Source organism: Furipterus horrens, unplaced genomic scaffold, assembly GCF_987537825.1.
Source record: "Furipterus horrens unplaced genomic scaffold, mFurHor1.1.pri manual_scaffold_3, whole genome shotgun sequence".
NCBI classification, from domain to species: domain Eukaryota; kingdom Metazoa; phylum Chordata; class Mammalia; order Chiroptera; family Furipteridae; genus Furipterus; species Furipterus horrens.
The window spans coordinates 83,209,626-83,232,874 of record NW_028327173.1 but is presented as its reverse complement, the minus strand read 5'-3'; the positions used below and the strand labels follow the sequence as shown (position 1 = coordinate 83,232,874).

The window sequence follows — 23,249 nt, the reverse complement described above, 5'->3', positions numbered from 1 at the left end:
TCAATCCTACTAACCATAATTTGTTTCACCTTTATCATGACTCATCCCAGTCAAATGTTGTTATTTTGTAAAATAAACTTAAAATAACAGATTAACTCCTTGCATTCCAGAGGTCAGCCCCCTTTTTATCTATCAGTTACATTAGATGGCATCACCAGGTGTGCACACAAGAAATATCAAGGTGAACCTGGAGAATCTTCCAGAAAAAAAGTCTATGAGGGTGATAATACTAATCAATGAGAAGTTGACCTTCTGATCTAAGTCAGTTGGTATGGCTGTGCACAGGAGAGTAATTACTCAACTATGATTTATATGTAAGTGACACACTTCCAAAAAACAAGTTTATTTCTTAAAAAGCCGCGAAGTGGTCAAAACACATACTTAAATCTAACCCCAAAATGTTAGAAAAACTGTTGACTAAGCAGTATTAACCCAGATAGGCAATACAGTACACCCAAATATTCAACTCTTAAACCTGTCTCCATTTGGCACTACTAAGGACCTGTTAGAAATTGGTAAGAAGCAGTGGTTCAGGAAAGGGGAATTGAAGAGGGGAGGGGAATCTAATTATCCAAATTAATTTAATAGGTAGGGAGAACCTTTTAAAATAAACCTTCCAAGAGGTCAATTTTGTGAAGAATGAGGTTGGGGCCAGGGCCCTCACTGAATTCTGGCTATAGGATAAGATAATGTTTTCTCCTACTATCCTGCCATGATGCTATGTGGCAACAATTTTCAAAGCATTTAAGGGATGTGACCCAAGGGGAACAACTTGTCCTAGCTCTAATTCATGGCTACTGTGGGATTCTAAGTCAGGGTTCACTATTCTTTCAAATGCAGGACAAAGATATTAGTGTAGACACTCTTAATACCTGATGATAATAGCTCTAGTGAAGAAGCATGTTTTCAGAATCATCAACCTATCTTCCAACCATTATCTCCTCCAAAAAGTACATGCAAAAAGCTTAATTAGATTTGTAAATTTCAGGTTGTTCAAAGCAATTATAGATATTTAAGATGAATTGTGTCAGATCGATGGTATCTGAAAGCCTCTGTTACTTTCTTGGGTTAGATGACAATAGTGAAAATGACTATTTAAACTTATGGGTATTTATTTAATTTTTAAATCTATATTATTTCAAGCTTTAAGAGCTACTGTTTAAAAACCAAAATAAAAAAAAAATAAATAAATAAAAAAAAAAAAAAAAAAAAAGAGCTACTGTTTAGTACTACTGACATTCAGGTGTCATTTTGAGCCTTTCGGCAAAGGTAGTCTAAAAAGGTACTGTCATAGGAATTATATTTCCCTGCTGACTTCCATAATGAAATTTTACTTTTTCATAAGAAGCTCCCTAATAAAACAAATTGAATTCTTTTGGTAAAACATGAGTTAGAGAAATGTTACTCATTTTACGGTACTTTTATTGACACCCACTATGTGCTCCGCTGCTGCCCACCCTCCACCACTGTTATTACTGAATCATAAGTATTCATCCTGCACTTAGGAATCCTAACTCCATGTTCACTATTCTTTGGCTTCATTTTCTTTGCCTCTTCTTAAATGGCTAATAATAGCACATAAGTAAAGGGCATTAAAAAGAACTAGTAAGATTTTTAAGTTTTTCTTAAGCCAGTGGCTTGTGGTGAGATTTTCCTATTTAGAACAGGAGCAATTAATAACATTTCTAAAACTACATGAAAAGTAATAAATAGTAAAAAATACAATAAACAAAAATAACTGACATTATTCTTACACAGTTACCCATTCACTAGAAAAATTTAGCCAAATCCTGAAAAGCATAATGTACATATTAAGTCTGTATCCCAGAATATAAACTATAACATTATGGTATACCATTATTTTGATGCTTATTCTTACTGAGCAATAATTCTTTTCTCTGTAAATATCTGAATTACTGCTGAGCAACACAGTCAAGTTCATGTCCAAAAACATGACCCTAAATTACACAATCTAAATTATCTTTCTGAATTTATCTTTTGCACTGCCACTATTAATAGATGAATCATATAACCTATGGAAATCATTAAATGCTATTACTAACCACAGAAAGTGAATTACCCTAACCTAAGTAATCTAGTGTCACTTTACTTCTTCCATCTAATAAGTCAGACTAATATATTATTCTGTATATTACCACCAAATCGAACTTTATTTTTAATTGTTTAAATAATGAATTACGTTTTAAAGAGATTAAAATATAATCAATACAATTAAAAGTATTAGGCTATAAATGAGTATATTAAAAAGCTTCAACAAATATTCTTTTGTATCAAAACAATAAAATATTTTATAAAAAAAGTACTTTTGAATAATGTCTATTCAAATTTTCCTACTAAAAAAAAAAAATTTCTTTTTTAATTCTCACCTGAGGACATTTTTTCATTGCTTTTAGAGAGAGAGAGAGAGAGAGAGAGAGAGAGAGAGAGAGAGAGCGCACGAAAGGGAAGGAGGGAGGAGGAAAGAGCGAGCGACAGAGAGAAACATTGATGTGAGAGAGAAACATCGATTGGGTGTCTTCTCGTATGCACTGCAACTGAGGATGGCATCCACAAATTGGTATGTGCCCTGACCAGGAATCAAACTTGCGCAGCCTTTCGGTCCACAGGACGACAATGCTCCAACCAACTGAGCCACACCAGCCAGGGCTCACTTACTTTTGTATCATGGTCTGCCATTCTCCTTCTCGATCTCCAATAGGAAACCGGTCTATCTGTGCCTGTATTTTGGTTCTCCACTCCCGCATGTAGTCTTCTATATCAAACACAAAAGGATGTTGCCCAAAATTGGCATCAACGACCTCTCCTGGTGTCTGGAGCCCAACGGTGGGATATAAATTTGGCTGTAAGACAACACATTTCACTAAACATCTATCCCTTTTATGTTAAAGGCATTCACTCTTTCAAATGTTATCTGTTTAGAATAACAGAACTACAAATTTACTTCATAAATATTTTAAAATCCCAATCCAAAACTAGAGGAAGACTAAAGCAAATATTCTAAAATAAAATGAACATTATCATTTCCTGTAATCTAATTGTCAAGAAAAATATGAAACAACCTCAATACCTATTTTATTTATTCAGAGACCACATGGAAATAGACTTTTAATTAACAAAGACATAACCCTTGCTCTTAAGAATGTCAGAAATTAGTTTCAGAGATTCAAGTATAAATACATAACTTATCCTTTTATATGATATATGTGATGCATTTCTAGAAACTATGTGTGAAAGCTAGTTACCATAGAAACAACCCTAACTGGGCAAGTACTATTTTAAGTTTACTAATTTCACTTATCTGTATGCTTGGGATGCCTTTATAAAGATGTGATAATAATTATAAACAAACAGTGCCATTAAGAGTGGGGATTCTCTATATAAAATAAAAGATGTAAATGCATATATTTAAAGAGCAAAAAAGGATGGATTTTAAAATTCAAATTCATAAAGAAATGCATTTAGATGTACTTCAAGATTTTGAGGGTAAACAATCAATTTAATAGCTTCAAGTATACAAAAAATACCAGAGTCCCTCTTTTGGCTCCATCACTAGTTGTTACATCTAAAGGGAGAATGAGTTACTACTCAATGTCTACTGAATGGCAGCATTTAATCATTATACTAATCCAGTGAAGTAATTATTACTATTGCATTACAAAAATACAGAAATTGAGGGCCGGGGCAAATTAACTTGCTCATGGTCTTTCTATGCCAGAAGTGGGATTGGAACAGGTTCATCTGACACCAAATCTAAGTTTAATTTTTCTTCCTAGAAATCAAAATCCTACTTCATCTTCATTCTCTGTATTTATGCCTATTTCTTTCCTTTAATAGTTATCACAAACGTTTTCAGTATATAATTTGGTAAAGATGACAAGAGCATAATTTTTGTATAAATGCTTACTTAAACAGATTTCACAGCAAAAAGATAGGAGAATGTGTTTCAAAACAACTGATTAACTAAGCAACCAAAATCAGAAACAAAAGGAGTACTGTGTTAAAATATTGAGAAATAGAGTTGCAACAGATGAGGGGGTGGGGGGCAGTGATGCAATGTACACAAATGTACTGGTTTTTAATAATCAACAAAATGAGCCAGTTAATAGAATTTTAGGCTAAACACAAGTGAAATACTTATTACAACGCTCTCATTTCACCAATGAGAAAACACACCTGAAGAGTTCAACAAATTTATCTAAAAGTACGCTTGTTAATGACACAAATAAAGGAAAAACAAAACTCAAAACTCATGTCTACTTCTAGCACAGTAATCTTTCCATTAAAACCTATTACAAAATTATGACATACTTTAGAAGTATATAAACCAAATACTCTTAATAAGGACATAAATAGAGTATAAGGCAATCCTGTTTGTTAAGTAGAGTTTGTAAATCTGACATTCAGCAATGTACAAACAGAGATGCTTTTATCTTTTAGAAAGAGGGGCAGGGAGGGAGAAAGAGAGGGAGAGAAATATCTCTGAGAGAGAAACATCAGCTGGCTGCCTCTCATATACTCCCAAACAGGGACATGACCCACAACCCAGGCATGTGCCCTGACTGAGAATTGAACCAGTGGCCTTCTGGTTCTCAGGCTGACACTCAATCCATTGAGCCACAGCAGCCAGGACCAGATGCTTTTAAAATGGTTTGCTAATCTAAATTGTTCTTGACAAATTCATGAAAATTAGCATTCATGAATACTCTGATAAAAAGGTGCCATAAAAAGTTTAAAACTTCCCCATGACAAAACATGCCATAAATGTCAAGACAAGTGGACTTTACAGTACAAAAATCTGCCACACGTTAGAAATATAAAAAATTCTCACAACAAAGGTGGACAAAGATTACTAGTTCAATTACAATATAAATACAATTAACCTCATTCAATTTTTAAAAATGCAAATAAAATAATTTTTTTTGCACATCTGGTTGAGATTTAAAAGTCTGAGAATACCCAGTAATGATGATGATAAGTCCTCTCCATCCACTGTACACAGAAATGTAAATTGATATCATCTCTTAATAAAAAATTTTGGCAAAATCTATTAAAATTGACAAAGCAATTGCACCTGTAAGAATTAACCCTACAGAAAACATATGCAAAGATATACGAGGCCTGTCCAGAGAAAGTCCAGCCATTGTTAATATAACAAGAACTGTTTGTGCGACATCAATGTAACCTTGGCAGCTAAGGAGAGTGGACTGGAATAGGCATGCACGAACAATGCCAACTTCACTATACTAGTCAGTGGGGGCAATAAATGCTGTTGAGTGAGCATGTGTACTGTGTGGCTGCTGCACTCAAAATGACTGAGTGAGCAGAGCAACAAATCTGCATCAGATTTTGCGTTAAGCTTGAACATTCCTCCATGGAAACTATTTGGATGATTCAGAAGGCTGAGGCTATGGGCAGCTGGTGATTGGCAGATTCATCACGACAATGCTCCTGCTCACGCATCACATCTTGTGCAGTTTTTTTGGCAAAACATCAACTCACCCAGGTGACCCAGCCCCCTGTAGCCCAAAATTGGCATCCTGTGATTTCTGGCTTTTCCCAAAACTAAAATCACCTTTGAAAGGGAAGATTTCAGGCCGTGGATGAGATTCAGGAAAATATGATGGGGCAGCTGTTGGTGACTGGGAGAACTGTGTGAGGTTCCTGAGGTGCCTGCTTTGAAAGGGACCGAGGTATCATTGTCCTATGTACAATGTTTCTTGTATCTTTTTCAATAAATGTCTCTATTTTTCACATTATGTGGCTGGATGGCTTCTGGACAGACCTCATATGTTCTACAAATTTGCAATTTGTAATTGCAATAAAAAATTTAAAAGAATGTCCATTTATAGGTAGTACTATATACAACATTCATCAAAGCTCAGACACCAATAATTTTAAGATATGCCATTATATTATATCTAAAACACTTCCCCTTAAAACTGACAGACCATAGATTCTAAGATGCATCCCCATTTTATACAAGTTGTTATAAAAATAAGCAAAAATGAGGGAAAATTGTGTATACTGACAAAAGATGCCCAATATATATTACTAACTGAAGAGAGAACAAGCTATAGAATAGTGCATAAACTAGAATCCTACCTTCTCTGTAAACATTTACATAATGAATATACCAGCAATTCCACTTCCAGGAATTTATCTGAAGAAACTTGAAACACTAATTCTAAAGAATATAAGTAAACTTTTTTATTCCGTAAATATACTCTGTACCGGGATTTAATGCTACAACTAAAGAGATCACAGCTACAAAGCACATATAAATATGCTTGGTGGTCCCTTTAAGGAAAATACTTCTCCTTCCTTTTTAAGTAGGAGAATGATATGTAGCATGTGGAAGTCCCAGAAGATCTATCATCAAAATAAAGAATTTTCTGAACCACAATCACCATAACCACCACTTATGCACTATTACAAAAATGAATATTACCATTGGTTAATTATAGATAGACAAGGCAAAACAAAACTGGTGATTCTAAAGTGGGACAAAAAAGTTAGAAGGTAACAAAAATAGTCAACATGTCCACAACCAGATAAGCCTTTTCCAAGTAAATTATCACCATCCTCTACCAATGAGGAAAAGAAACAAAAAATTTGCTCACTCAGACATGTTAATTTTACTTGCTTAGTGTAACAAAAAGAGAAAGCAGGAAAAAAAAACATCTACTAAGCCCTTTAACCAATTCCAGATGAAACTTAAGTCTTACCAAAACCTCTGCAATGGTTCCGAATCGCATTAACCCACCTACCACCATCCACACCTATACTCCCCCATCCCTCCCCACCCCCACAGATGCTCTTCTCTGAAGCCTACCCCTTCCACTTACACATGTGATCATATCGCAACTTGTCTAAAGGGTATGATCACTGCTACTTTCCATCTCTCTGTATTTCATGAAGTTTTGCTTGGTACTGAATCATTCTCATCAGCAAACATTCTGCTAAATCTAACAAATCTAACAAAAAAATCTTCTATTGCTCCCACATCCACCACCAGCTACTACATCCCATTTTTCTACTCCCCACGGTGGTCAAAATCCTCCAAAGTTGCCCATACTCCCATCACCTCCCACTTCCTCTTCTCCTTTCAATCAGGATCTCTCCATCACTCTGCTTAAATGTTCTTGAGAAGGTCATCAGTGACTTCCACTCTGCTACATCCAATGGTCAATTTGTGATGTTATCACAATGGCATTTTACACCACTGAGTACTCTTTTCTTGATATACCTCAATATTGTCTTTACTTGGCTTTGAGGACACCCAGTTCTTAGTCTTTCTTCTACCTCACTGATTGCTCCTTCTCAATTTCTCCCTGTAGGTTCCTTCTCTCCTCCCCATTATGGCATGCCCCAGAACTCAGTCCTTGGTCCATTTCTCTTCTCTGCCTACACACACTCACTTGTAGATCTCAACTAGTCTCATGACTTTATATTTAAACACCAAAATGCCAATTACTCACAAATCACTCCTGAATTCCAGGCTTGTATAGCCAACTGCATACCTGACAACTCCATTTCATTTATCCAAAATTAAACTCAACCTTCTCCCTCGAAACTTCTCCACCTATATACAGCCTTCTCCGTATTAGTAAGTGGCATCTCCATTCCTCCAATTCCTCAGACCCAAATCTTGAAGTCAGATCCTCTTTCTCACATTTTCACATCCAATTTATCAGAAAATTCTCTTGGCTCTCAACTGGATTTAAAAACATATATATCTTATTTATTTATATTAATCCATTTGGAACTTACTCTGGCATAAGTAGAAAACAAAATCCTAAGGTTATATATTAAAACAAAAACAAAACCACCACTTATTCCATCACAACTTGTTGATTTTTGATTTGTATACCTGAATTTTCTTTGGCTTAGCAAAGCTTTTCTAGGATTTTCTTCAGGAATATTAATAATCTTATATAGTTTATTCTCTGCCTCTGAGACCCCTGTCATTTTAAAACATCTCTGAAACTGGAAATGTACCTTTTAATTGATGGCATCTTGCATATGGCCAGGCAGCTGTCATGATGCAGCTGTCACTGCTGCACAGGTATGGATTTGTTAAAGAATAAATTCACTAAAAACTCTGGGACTAGATTATTTTTTCTGGTAATTACCAGCTGGATAATTACAACCCCTAGGACATTTTAATCAACAAGCCAATTGAAATAGGAACACCAGAGTCCTGGTTATTGTCAAGAAAACTTCTGGTTAATACTTTCTGGAAATATTAAGAAAGTGACAGCATCAAAACCTTCAGTGCAATCAGGAGCTTGGGGAAAAAATGCAAGAGATATAATGGAGAACTCTTAAAAAACATTCTTGATGGCACAGGAGACAATGTCATGTAGAACACCACAGACATCAACTCTTAAGAAAGTGGTTTAAAAAGTTGGACTCTGAATTTGAAGAAGTTTGGGGAAGACTTTAATCAATTTATATTGTTTATGGCATTTTTAGGCATGCAACAAGTGATAGTGGTGAAAATCTATTAAAATACTTTCAAAGATTGTTGGGTGAATGTAAAATAAAAATTCTAAGTGACAAGAAAGCACTGTATCATAATTTACTAGTTTCCCCCCCCTAGCATTACATGTGATGCATATTACATTGACAGAGCCTTAGATTTGATATATAAGGTATCTACAATGACACCAATTCTCCCATCTCTAATGATGTGAGTCCCTTGCCTCAATTTCTGCAATAGCCTCTCTCTGGTGTATTTGAGCCTCACCTTCTTCCCCTCCCCCCACCTTTTTTCAACCCAGCAGTTACTGATCCTTCAAAAACTGAAGATGCGTTAGGGTAACTAAAACTCTACAATGCCTTTGCATTTCACTCAGAGTAACGGCCAAAGTCCTTAAAATGGCCCTCAAGATCTTAATGATCTAACCAACCTTTATGATCACCATTATGATCTCTGATTTACCTCCTCCTGCTGTCTGCCTTTCTCATGCCTTTCTACCTCATTCCATGCTATTCTCCAAACACACCAGACATGCTCCTCTTTAGTACCATTCCTCTGACTGTTCCCTCCACCTGGAACATTCTTCATCTATCCATTTTGTTAACTCCTTCACTTCTTCAAGTCTCTGCTCAAGTCCTACCTTGAGCAAAAGTGAGCAAATTGTACATCCCATGTCCTGTGTTTGGTACTCCCACACTTTGTGGGGTTTTTTTCTTTGAAAAGTACTTAGAACCGCTAAAAAAATGTTATAATTTACTTACTTTTTTACTTATTTTTAATGTACTGTTTATTCTCTAACTTCCCCAGCTTGAACACCCCAGAAGGACAGAGACATTTACCTTACCTGTTTTCTTGAATGATGTATCCAAACACAGAGCCTGCCACTCAGTGGGCAGCAATATACACTTAATTAATAAATGACTAGAACTGCTGTACAAGTCACTTGCTAAAAAGTCCAACAATACCAAAAAATTTTCAAATAAATGCATAGTGACATTAAAAAGTATATTTTAATAATAATTTCTGATCTATTTTTTAGCCACAACAGTTTCCTTGTGCAATGGTGTCTAGTGCAATTTGGAGTTTAATTTCTGAAGGTCAGCATCAACTAGAGAAAGATTTCTATTCGGCGCATCACATAGAAACTCAATGTCAGTAAGAACGCATTCTAAATATGCTTAGATCAGTTTCATTATAATTTGTTTAATTAAAAATGCAAAACTGCTTTTTTAAAAGTTATGTCTTACCGGTAGGTCAGTGAAGGCAATACCTAAAAAGAAAAAAAAAGAAAAAAAGTGTAATTAGAACCTGTTTTTCAAAGGCAGACTATGGTAACAAGCTAAATTTCTAACTAAAATGAAGAAAAGGAATGGCAAGGGCAGAAAAGAAAAAATTGAAAACCTAAATATAAAATAACAAGAGTAATTCTTTTCTCAATAACACTAACAGGTCTGAGTGAATGCTGACACCTTTATCAAGATCATTATCCTTGTAAGTCACACATCAATTTTATTTTTGGCAAACTGCTACTGCCTCCAGGATTTTTGAAATGATTTTAGCTATATCTTCAAATCATATAAGCAAATTGGTTGCAAAAGAGTCACATTTGGATTTTGACCAATACCCTAAGTACTTTATCCAGCCTTATCACTTAGATTTAGCGTTTAAATAATTTTGGGGGAAGGGAAAGAGTTTCCGATACAATAAAAAGGTTAAACAATGAAAAATACAGTATTTTGTTTCTTTAAAAAAATAAAATTTCTTATAAAAATACATTAACCTTTGCCTACTCTGGGAAAAAAAATCCTCCTTCAAAGGATAAAGATTTGAACAGTTGAGAATTTCTCTTGAACGTCCTCTGACAGCAATTTCAATGCAGTCATGTTACAAATACATTTGAACAACGTTAATATCATTGGAATAAGTTACTGGCATCCCAAAGCGATGATTTAATAACCTCTCTTCAAATAGTAAAATACATTACTTAGCTGAAAATAAGATAACAAACTATATGTTTCTACAGAACCTCATTCATATATTTAAAAAGACTGAGCTCTTTTTAAAAATAATGGGAGGGGGTAATGTTGGTGAGTTGGTTAATCTCATGTCTTCTAGTCTAAACACAAATTAAAACAAAACAAAGGACCACACCAGCATTAGCCCTACATGCTGATCACCATCTAAAAAGTGAGGGCATTTCCATTAAATTATCCTTAGGATTTCTACTCACTTGATATTCTATGACTCCGTAACTGGGCTATACCATCAGAAAACTGACTCCATTTATTAAAGTGTTAAAGTTAAAAGACAAACTGACTATAAATCTCTACTATATGTTTTTAAATAAATGTGTAAAATAGTGCTCTGTAATTCCTTTTAAAAACTAGTAAATTCATGTTGGCTTCTCAAAAGGAAAGAAAAGCTGGAGGTCCTTCCCTGCTACCCCAGTAAAATATTCTGATTACTTCTAGTTTCATTCATAAATAGAAAATGAAGTGACTGTGGGCCAAATATGAAAACTTATTCATACTTCAAAAAGCTTTTACAAAAAACAATAAACATTTTAATAAAATATTACCATATATTTTTTTGCCTTTTCCACAAAATAGCAGCCTTATCTTTTATTCAAAGATGTCTATTTACAACAAAAACTACCTAAATTTATATTGTTTCAGTAAAAAATTCCTTTTTGCCATCTATTACTGAAATCTTCACTTTTTACTAAAAACTGTAATGAAAACTCCAACTTAATTTCATAGATTAACACTTTTGAACACTGCCAAATATAGCTACCCCAGTCTATACACAGTGAAACCGCAAAAAGATGCCAGTTTAACAAGTTGGTATAATCATTTAAATACACAGAAAGCAAGCTTTTTATATAAGTTGAAGTTTCCTGATTTGTCAAGAGGCTTTTTGAAAAACGACCTTCAACTGATAAATGGTATTCATTAAAACAAAGTAAAAAAATTTCAGATTAAGTTAACATGGATAACTGAAATGTTTCTCTTTTAATTATTTTCCTAAATAAAAACCTTTCCATTTCTCCTTATATGGTAAATAAATATATATTTTGAAAACCTTAATGACACAGAAACTAAAGATGCATCAGCTTTTGTGTAAAAATTACCCTGTTTGGGAAGTACAAAGATGTACATGCTAGGATCTGAACTAGAGGTAAGCACATTTCTCCTATAAAGGGCCAGAGAGTAAATATTTTCTGTCTCTAGGCCACATGGTCCTGTGAGAGCTACTCAATTCTGCCACTGTAGCAAGAAAGCAGCCATACACAGTACATAAAAATGGATGCGGCTGCATTCCAATGAATCTGCAGTTAAAAAACAGACAGGAGACAGATTTGGCCCGTGACCTCTGTTCTAAAGGAATAATTTTGCTCACCAATGTTTTACCACTGCATCCCTGGCACCCAGCCCAGCGTCTGGCAAACAATGATAATAACACTCACTGAGTATTCACTATGTGTCAGGCAATCACCTAAGAATTGCACATGCATCATTTCAGTTTAGCCTAACAACCTCAGTGTAGGTATTATAGCGATCCTATTTTATATAAACTGAGGCACAGAAATGTTAAGTAATGTGCATAAGGTCACATGGCCTAAACCAGGAGATAAAGGCAACTGAAGAACCTGCTTATCAAACCACTCTTCTACTGTCTCTCTAAGTGCTTAATAAATATTTACTAATTTATGAACAAATAATGCCAAATGTTTCAAATTTACTTAAAATTTGAATGTAATTCCATCATTAGGCACACCCCTTTAAAAAGCTCACATTTTAAAAATAGTTTTCTTATTCAGCAGAAAATTTCAATTTAAATATCTGTGAAAACCTAGTAGGAAAAAACAAAACAAAACAAAACATATCTTTCCAGCTTCCAAAATAAAATAGCGTCTCTAAAATAAAGTTTAAAAAACTGTAGAAGACTAATTTTAATTTTAAAAAATGTTTTTTGCATTTCTGAACCAAATGTCATACCTAAGAGATTTCTCGTGGTTTAACTGAAAATATTAAGTATCTTTAGCAGCCAAACCAACTAAGACTAGCCCAGTTAACTGCTTTGAAAGGTCAAAGCCAGAACAGTAACAACACATAAACTGAAGGGGCTGCATCCTTCCAGAAACCAGTTAGCCACAACAATCAAATTCAAATACACATATAATTTGCATGGCATCCTTAACATTCTTGTACTGATTAAGAATGTAGTTGACCTCTGAACAAAGCAGAGATTAGGGGCACTGACCCCTGTGCAGTTGAAAACCCAGATATAACTTCTGACTCCCCACAAAACCTTAACTACGAATAGCCTACCATTGACCAGAAGCCTCACTGATGATCTAAACAGTCTATTAATACATATTTTGTAAATGTATTATATCCTGTACTTTTACAATAATGCTAGAGAAAACATTATTAATCATAAGGAAGAAAAAACACATTTACAGTACTGTACGTATTTACTGAAAGAAATACATATATATGTGGACCCATGCAGTTCAGACCTGTGTTGTTCAAGGGTCAACTGTGTATAAGGATCTTTTATGAACTTGGGTCAGATAACACAGAACTTCAGAGTCAGTATTAATAACCAGAAGGAGAAGTTTAGGAGTATGTTGAGACACTAAGAAAAAAATAACCATTACTGATGTAGCCAGAAATTCAGAATTTTCTACTATGAAATGACAGAAAGAATAGTTTTTGTATTATTAAAGAACATATATTACATATCTAAGTATACTATTTGCAGTCTATTTTTAATTACTATTTATAACCAAACTGAAATTCCTGTCTTCTAGGGTTCTTAGTTTTTGCCTCCTTTCACTTCAAACAGTAAAAGTAATGTGAAACTTTTTTACTTTTACACAGGACAGCATCAGTTTTGCTATCCTTTAAACTCTCCTTAATATAAAAAGCAAACATAAAAATAAGTCTAAGAAATGGGAGTGTAGCAACCATATATAATTTTTTTATCCTTACCCAAGGACATGCTTATCAATTTTAGAAAGTGGGGAATGGAGAGAGAGAGGAGGGGGTGGGGGAGAGAAACATCAATGTGAGACAGAAACATCCATCAGTTGCCTCTAGTACACGCCCCAACTGGGGATCAAACCCTCGACCTAGTCATTTGCTGTGAACGGGAATCAAACCCGCAACCTTTTGGATTGTGGAAGGACACTCCAACTTACTGAGTCACACTGGCCAGGACCAATCATATAATGTTAAGTTTAAAGTATTATGAGTTTATATTTAACTAGAAATCCTAATTTTCTGTTAGTCTTACAGTAGATGGGTATTTTTATGTTTTCATTAATCTACTTACTTCTTCAATTACTTTTATTCTTAGAAATTTTGCTGTTACTTCCTTAATTCTGATCCCTTATGCAGAACTTATAGACACACCATCCTTGATCAATATTTGTCAGTAAGCATGACCTTTTGGTCTGTCAATGCCCTTAATTTGGTTGGTACCATCAAGCTTTTCCTTCATTTGTTATTTTACCCCCATGCAAGACTAAAAATTGACAGCTCTTTTTTCTTAGCACCTGTTAAGCTAAAGAACTGAATCACACTGTGAAGGGCTTTATTAAAAGCAAGTCAGAAAACACTTAGGACTTCTATTACTAGAATAACTATCTGAGCATGGGAATTATCTATACAGTTATTCCTTTACATGTGATACAATGTGGCCTTCACAGAACAAACTTTTCACCATTTTATCAACTTTCACCTGAAAGGTACAGAGAAATAATTTCCAGAGGCATATATTTATAAAGAATTATATAATTACAACAACTACAATGATATAAGTAAGTACAATAATCACAGTGTTTTAGTTATTTTACATGCAATACATTATCTTAGTACCTAAACTATGTCCATTCTTGGTGTAGAAGCAGGTATTGTTGATCAGGTTAACACAACAGCCAATGACATCACCAGTCGTAAAAGTTGGTCCATAAGGTTGTCCCGTTCCAGAAGAACAAAATGAATGTCCATCATCCCCATGATAACCATATGAATGTTTATCCCAGCCTAAAGAGAAAGTTCCAGTATATTTACAATGAAATGTAAACTTCGTCTGTGCTATAGCTAGTCACTAAGATGATAACATAAGCACAGTACAACAGAGAATACGAGAGATAAAACACCCAAATGTACATTCAAATTCTCAACAATTATACCACATAATTCTTAAATTAAAGTACTGCTTATAACATTAAGGAAAATAAATTTAGCACATAGAACACTAAAACATGTATTAAACAGAGAGGACTCCAACCAGGAAAAAAAAAATAGCAAGACCCATTTTTCATGCGTATTTCCTTTGCTAATAGACCAAAGGAATTCTGCTTTAATTTGGTTTAGACAGAGACAGACAGATACACACACACACACTATAATATAAAATGGATTTTTCTATTATGCTTTCTATTTTCAAAAAGTTTCCCCAAAATTAATTTTAAACATTAGTAAATACAACACTAGAAACTATAATCCAAATACCACTTCTATCTGATTAACAGTTTCAAGAAACAGTTCCTCCATTTGAATTCATACCTTCCTTAGTTTACTTTTAACATTAGGCCTACATTCCCAGAATATTAAACAACTAAAAATGGGTTAAAGCCAAGAATGAGTTGGGCAGCAAAGAGAACCAACCACACACATTAAAATATTTAAAGTTGGTATGACTATGTACTGAAAGTTAAAAATATCAAGAAACAAAACAGGCAAAAAACAAACAAAAAAACGCATGGTATATATGAGTTTTGCCAAATAGCATAAAATTTATTTCAAAAACTCAGTTTCCACTTTCAACTCATAGTATAGGTGGTAAAAGTAAAGAAAATCAATGTATTTAACTATTTCAAATTATTTATTAAAAGTTTGAGACTGTACTATATTTCAATTACAACTGTACCTGGTAGTCTATTCATGTTCACACCTTGAGCAGAAAGACCAATTCCCATGTAACTGTTAAAAAAAAAGAGGAAGGAAGAAAAGCAGGTTATTATAGTCATACATGTATAAATTACCAAATATTCTCAAATATTATCAAAACCAAGCCCAAGTTGAAGTTCATAAGTTACAAAAAGTTATTGCAATTCATTAAAGAGCAAAAGAGCAATGTTAAGCAACAATAACTCACATCACAGCAAATTCCAATAATCAGTCATAAACACACCTAAACTATTGGTAATAATTATGCATTCCAACTTATCTACACATAAATATTTAAGATTTAGACTTTTAACAAAAAGTACTGAAGAGCTTGTGGAAGAAAAAAAAAAATGTTAAATTAGAAACAAATGTGTTTGAAAAAGGACACAGTAAAAATCCAGACCACACATCTACATAAGAGAACATGGATATATACTTGGAAAAACTGTAAACTTCATATAAAAACATCTGAATTCCTTAATAAAACTACACTAAAAAGTATGTACTATAAGGTATCTATATATTGGTTTTCTGAAAGTGTTTTGGCAAATTGACAAAATTCACTTAAACATGATACTCTTAACAACTAATTCATGAAGCTAAAAGAAAATTATATCCACAAAAGAAATACAAGAGGAAAGGTAATTAAGGTATGCAATTCATTTTAAAAGGTTATAAATATTAATAAAACCTGATTAAGATAGTTCCAAAAAAGAAAAGTCTAGAGCAATACACTTGTAAGTACTGATGCAAAAACAAAAACTAAAAGAGCAACTTAATCCAATTTGCTAAAAAACTAATTGACTGTGATTGTATCAAGATTTAAAATGGCAGCTGGCAAATTTCACCTACCATTCTTAATAAAGACTCAAGTAAGAAAAGGATAAAAGAAAACTACTTAATTATGACACATGTTTTTCCAAATCCATTCTTGTAAGCAAGACAGTCAACAGTGAAATACTGAAAGTCATTTCCATTAAAATCAGGAACATAGAGATGCCTACAACGGTTAAACACTGTTTTGAATGTTTTATATAATTTAATAAAATTAGAAAACTATAAAAATATTAGAAGACATAAAATTATCTCTGTTTTTAGTAGCTATGATTCTCTACACAGAAAACTACAGAATCTACTAAAAATGTTTAGAATTATTTTAGCAAAGTAACTGGATATAAGAAAAACACTTTAATTTCTTTTCTAGTAATAAAGAAAGTAGCGTCTGTAAATATACCAATCACAATAATTAGAGAAACCATTAAACAGGAATAAAGATGTCATGTAAGGCTCAAAAATGATATATTAAAAGCCATAAACAAATGGGTACACTATGTATCTGGATAATGACAACATAAAATGGGGATGTTTCCAAAGTTAATATATACATGTAATGAAACTGAAGACAGATTATAATTATTTTCTTAAATTGGAAAACATGATTTTGAGGTTTATGTCAAAATAGAGAATTTTGGTCAAACATGAAAAAGTTTTTAAGTAACATAGTTTTTGCTTACTAGATGTTAAAATTCGGTTACTCGCATTCACAAATGCAATATTACTAAAAGAACGTGTCAAGTGAAACAAGAGTGACAAAAAAATTAAGGAATAACATTTAGATGTCTAGTCAAGAAGCTCCATTAAGTTCATATTGATTCAGTCCCTTTGTTTCAAATACAACACACAGTGTAAGTATTAAAAAAGAACAGACAGGGCACAAGTCAGTCTTTGAGAAGAAACTCAAAGCTGTGAGCAGGGTCACAGTATGTTAAAGGAAATGGGAAAGTACAAGCCTCCTGACTAGGATCTGAATGAAGCTGTTGAATGGATTAGTGAAAATTCTTAAATACTCCTAATATAATCTTGAAGAAAGAACCTAGAAGCTGTAAAGTAGACCTGGTTTTAAAATGAAGGTCAAGGAATTAGAAAGCAAGTACAAGTGGTAATAAAGAGAAAATAAGTATAGAAGACAGGTGAATAAAATAAAAAAAATATGTAAACTTCCTATTAAAATAAACCCCCTCAAAAAACAAAATCCTATAATATACCAAAAAAATGTCAGACTAAACTCTGGTCAAGATGGCAGCCCAGGTAAACATGGTACTCACCTCCTCCCACAACCACATCAAAATTACAACTGAAATACAGAACAGTCATTCAAAACTGCTTTGGAATCTGGCTGAATGGAAATCCTATAGCTAGGGAATTAAAGAAGTCACACTGAGACTGGTGGAAAGGTAGAGAGACAGAACAGACTGTTCCCACAACTATGGTGGCGTCTAAAAATTGACGGATATCTTGACTGCAGAAGAGGCCCCTGAGGAGCAAGGGGTCCTGGCCCCACTCCAGGCCCCCCATCTCAGGGTTCCAGTGCCAGAAAGAGAACTCCCCATAATTTCTAGCTGTAAAAAAAAGCAGTGATTAAGGCAGAGGGAGATAGAGGGCTTTTGGAGTCCCAGGCAGTTCCTGTTAAAGGGTTTGTGCATTGATTAGTGGGACTAACTCCCTCTCTGCTCCAGCACTGGGGCAGCAGCTTGAAAGGCATCAGAGACATACAAGGAGAAAATGAACTATCTGTCATCAGGGCGACAGCTGGTTTGGTAGGGCAGCTCTCTCACAGACAGAAGTGCTGGCAGAGGCCATCGTTTCTTCGATGAGCCCTCACCCCACAGACTGGCAAGTGAGCAGCATATGAGAGTCTCTATCATCAACCTAGCTCACACTTTTTGCCCCACCACACCCAACTTGCAGGCCAATCCAAGCTGTTCCTGGTGGCTTTTCCATACAATGACCAGTGCTGACTAATGCATCAGATTTCCCTAAAAATCTCTCAAACAAGCAGCATCAGGCCTCAGTGTGCCCCATACCTCTCACTAAGTGGCCACAGGCCCTAATACTAGCAGCAGCTGGCCTTAGTTTGCAACTTGGCCTTACCTGGGCACCTCCAGGCCCAGCACAAGTAACAGCCATCTGCAGGTCGCTTTGTAACTCATGCCAGATGGCCCTGGGCATAACACAGGCAGAGGCTGACCTTGTTCTACATCTCCCCAGAGGCCGTGCAACCAGTAGACAGCTTCAGACCACATCAAATGCATCACCACCTAACTACTTCCACAAGTGATACACCCAAGGAGGGGGCTCAGTGAGCACCAGAGCCCCACTGAAATAATTAAATCCTGTGCTGTGGGGTGGACCCTATATAGCTAATACTTCACAGTAGTCAGTGATCAGTGGTTGTAACCAGTCTTTGCGGCTGACTGGCCTGAGGGTAAATCCCTCTCATTAATGGGCGTACAGCAACCAAGGCTCAACTACAACAGGAGGATATACACAGCCCACACAGAGTGGGGGAGGGCACAACTTGAGTGCTCAGGTTCAGTGATTGGGGAGGCTGTGTCAATGGACTCTACAATACACCGACTACACTAGGCAACTCTACCAAGCCTGGGAGATGTAGCAACTCTACCTAATACACAGAAACAAACACAGGGAGGCTGCCAAAATAAGGAGACACGGAAACATGGCCCAAATGAAAGAACAGAAAAAAACTCCAGAAAAAAAAAAAAAACTAAACAAAGTAGAGACAAGCAATCTACTAGATGCAGAGTTCAAAACACTGGTTATAAGGATGCAATAAACTTAGTGAGACCCTCAAAAGAATAAAAAAAGGAACAGTCAGAAATGAAGGATACAGTAACTGAAATGAAGAATAATTTACAGGGAATCAACAATAGAGGAGATGAAGCCAACAATCAAATCAGTGATTTGGAAGAAAAGTAGCAGAAAATATCCAATCAGAGCAGCAAAAAGAAAAGAGTTTTAAAAAATGAGTACAGCTTAAGGGACCTTTGGACATCATTCGAAACAACATCCACATCATAGGGGTACAGAAGGAGAAGAAAGCAAGGGATTGAGAAGCTATTTGAAGAATTAATGACAGAAAACTTCCCTAAATGGGTGAAGGAAAAAAACACACAAGTCTAGGAAATGCAGAGGATCTGAAAAAAGATGAACTCAAAGATGCTCACACCAAGACATATCATAATTAAAATGCAAAGGTTAAAGGCAAAAGGAATCTTAAAGCGGCAAGAGAAAAGCAGTTAGTTACCTACAAAGGAGCTCCCATAAGACTGTTAGATGATTTCTCAATGGAAACTTTGCAGACTAGAAGGACCTGGCAAGAAGTATTCAAAGTGATGAAGAGCAAGAACCTATAAACAAGATTACTCTACTTGGCAAAGCGATCATTTAGAATCAAAGGACAGATAAAGAGCTTCCCCAATAACAAAAAGCTAATGGAGTTCCTCACCAACAAACCAGTATTATATGGAATGTTAAAGGGTCTTCTTAAAAAAGAAAAAGGAAAAAAAAACCAAAAATGAAACAATAAAATGCAATAAATACTACCAACAATTGAATCTAAAAAAACAAAATAAATAAGCAGAACAGAAACAAGACTCATAGATACAGAGCATTTTTAACAGTTGCCAGATGAGAGTAGGGTTAGGGAGAAGAGTGAAAACAAGTTGAAGGGATTAAGTACAAACTGGTTGTTACAGAACAGTCATCAGGATACAAAGTACAGCACAGAAAATATACTCAATAATATTTTAGTAACTATATATGGTGTTAGATGGGTATGGGATTTATAGGGATGATCATTAGTTATGCAATATCTAATCACTGGGGTGTACACCTGAAACTAATATAATCATGTATATCAACTACAATTAAAAATAAAAATAAAACAGAAAAAAGGAAAAAAACCATGTAAGACCAATAAAATATACACTGGAACATGAATTTATTCTAGATGACATCAATCAATGTACATACAGTATGCCAAAAACATATTTTTAAAATACATTTAAGATGACTATCCTATCACTAAAAAATACAGTGGAGTATCAATAGTTTCTGAAATAATTTAGCTAGTGATTTCCCACAACTTAAACATGCTTTTGAATTGAAGGTGTACAACAGATACTGAGGAGCATAAAAACAAATTCACAGGTAGGCACATTGTAAAATATCAGCAACAGACATAATCCTAAAAGCTTCCAAAGAAAAGGAAGATTAACTCAAAAGAAATGATTACACTGACAGCAGACTTCTCCCTAGCAATAGCTGATGACAATGAACAATGAAACAATATATTCAAAATATTGAAAGTAAAAAACTAAAAATTTAGAACTTAATACCTGGGTAAAACATCACTCAAGACTGACGTCAAAATAAGATATTTTGAGACACTAAAAGCTAACACTTTAATATCTATGAACTCTCACACACAAAAAAACCAAACACTACTTGAGGAGATACTTTGAAAGGAAGACAAATGAAACTAGAAGAAATGTATGTGATAAAGAAATGATAATCAGCACAGAAAAAGATAAAATGTCTCTAAAATCAGTTACCAATTATAAAAAAAAATACTATTCAGGGAGTTAAAAATCCATAATCCATACATAATGTGCTAAAATACAATTCAAAATCACCTGACACATAAAGACACAGGAAAACATGACCTAGGTCAAAGAGAAAAGACAAAAGAAAATATCAAGTATTTGGAATCACCATATAGAAATTTAAAACAGCTGCTGTTATAATGCTTAAGGATGTAAAGGGAAATACGGTTGTATTAACAAAACAATAGAAATTTTCAACAAAGTAAAAGAAACAATAAAAATGACCAAATGGTAGTTCTGGAGCTGAAATACATGAAATAAGTATTTACTAATGCACTTACTGGCACATTAGAAATCGCTAAATGAGTAAGTAAACATGAAGACAGAATCAACACAAAGAACAGAGAAAAAAATAGGGAAAAGGAAGAGCCCCTGGGGCAGTATCAGAAGGTCTAAAAGACATGTAACCAAAGTTTCACAAGGTGAAAAAGGAGGCAAAAAATGTTTTGAAACAAACTTTTTTTACAGATTCAAGAAGCACGGTAAATGTCAGCAAGAAAAAGGACACCTAAGCACAAATCACAGTCAAACTGCTAAAAACTAAGAACAAAGAAATGATACTGAATATAACCAGGAAAAAAAAATGGCATTACTTTCATAGGAATACAGAGATGAAAATGCACTGACTTCTTACAAGAAAATACAAAAAGCCAGAAGGCAGTGGAATTAAATATTTAGTAGTACAAAAATGGATGTGGGTGGTCCATGCTAATAGAGGGTGTTATATTCAGGAAAATATCCTTCAAGAATTAAAGTAAAATAAAAACATATTCAGATAAAAGAAAAATAATAGAATGTGTTGCCAAAAGACCTGCATTAAGAAAAATGCTAAAGAAAGTCTGCCAACTGAAAGAAAATGACATCAGATATATACTTGGATTTTCAGAAGAAATGAGGAGCACTGGAAAGGACTCTCACATGTGTATGTAATAAAAGACTGATTGCACTCCTCACTTTCTTAAAATGTATCACTCTTCAAGGCAAATTAACATGTATTATGCAGTTCATAATATATGTAGATATAATACATATGCCAACTACAGCAAAAAGAACAAGAGGAGGGGGAAATGAACCTATGTATTTCAAGTTTCTACATTTTATATAAATTATACAACACTCTCAGATTATGAAAACAGGTATGTGTTTGTGTGTGCGCGCGCTTACATACACACACACACATATATAAATCTCTTGAGTAGCCACTAAAAAACTGCAAAAAGATAGTTAAAAAGCCACTAGATAAATTAAGATGAAATTTTAGTAATATATCAAAAACAATGACACTGTATGAAAACCATGTAGTGTTTAATGCAGGAATGCAAGGTTGGTTTAACATTCGAACACCAATCAGTGTATTTTACCTACTTAGGAAAAAACGCTCATGATTATTTAAATAGTTGCAGAAAAAAAAGTATTTGACAGAATTCAACAGCCATCCACAACAAAAACCCTAGCACAACAGAAAATACAAGGGAACTATCTCAATCTACAGCTACAAAAAACCCCCTGCAACTAGCATATTTAATAGTAAAAATATTGAATGCTATTCCCCTAAGACTAAAGCAAGAATGCCATCTCTCAATATTTATATGCAAAATTGTACTTCAAATCCTAGACATCTCAATAACAAAATAAAATGAAATAAAAGACATAAATAACAAAAAGGGAGAAGTAAAACAAACTTTATTTGTAGGTAACATGACCATTTATAAATTTATTTTAAAAGTCCTAAGGAATCTATAAAATAACCAGTAGACTTAATAAGTGAATTTAACAAGGTTGTAGTAAACACGGTTACTACTATACAAAAATCTATTATATTTGTATAGTAAACACTAGGAAGATGAAATTTAAAAACAAGTACATCTACAGCAACACCAAAAAACATAAAACACTTAAAGATTGAACAAAAGACATGTAAGACCTCTACTAAAAATTACCAAACATTGCTGAGGTGAATTTAAAAGGTGTAAATAAATGAAGATATATATCATGGTTATAGACTGAAAGACTAAATGTTAATAGGCTGCAATTCTCTTCAAATTGGTCTCTAGAAATAATCCAATCCAAATCTCATCATACTAGGAGCTTTTGTAAAAACTGACAAGCTGATTCCAGCATTTATACAGAACTGCATAGGGCCTAAAATATTCAAAGAAAGCTTGAAAAATATCATTGTCGGACTTACACAATCTGACCTCAAGATTTACCACAAAACAGAGTAATCAACAAAGTATAGTGCTGGCATAAGGATCAATAAATAGGTCAATGGAATAAATAAGAAAGAGCCCCCCGAGAGATATGTACTTCTACAGTCAT

At 34.2% G+C, this 23,249-nt stretch overlaps 1 protein-coding gene across 1 annotated transcript in view; it reads right to left on the bottom strand.

The window, feature by feature from the left end:
* Positions 1 to 23,249, bottom strand: part of RANBP9 (RAN binding protein 9) — an 82,084-nt gene that overhangs the window by 22,363 nt on the left and 36,472 nt on the right. The window contains exons 3-6 of the mRNA XM_090269796.1: positions 15,446 to 15,498; positions 14,389 to 14,556; positions 9,751 to 9,773; positions 2,677 to 2,861 (exon numbers count right to left, since the gene is read on the bottom strand). Of these exons, the coding sequence (XP_090125922.1) occupies positions 2,677 to 2,861; positions 9,751 to 9,773; positions 14,389 to 14,556; positions 15,446 to 15,498 (429 nt within the window). The remainder of the gene's footprint in view (positions 1 to 2,676; positions 2,862 to 9,750; positions 9,774 to 14,388; positions 14,557 to 15,445; positions 15,499 to 23,249) is intronic.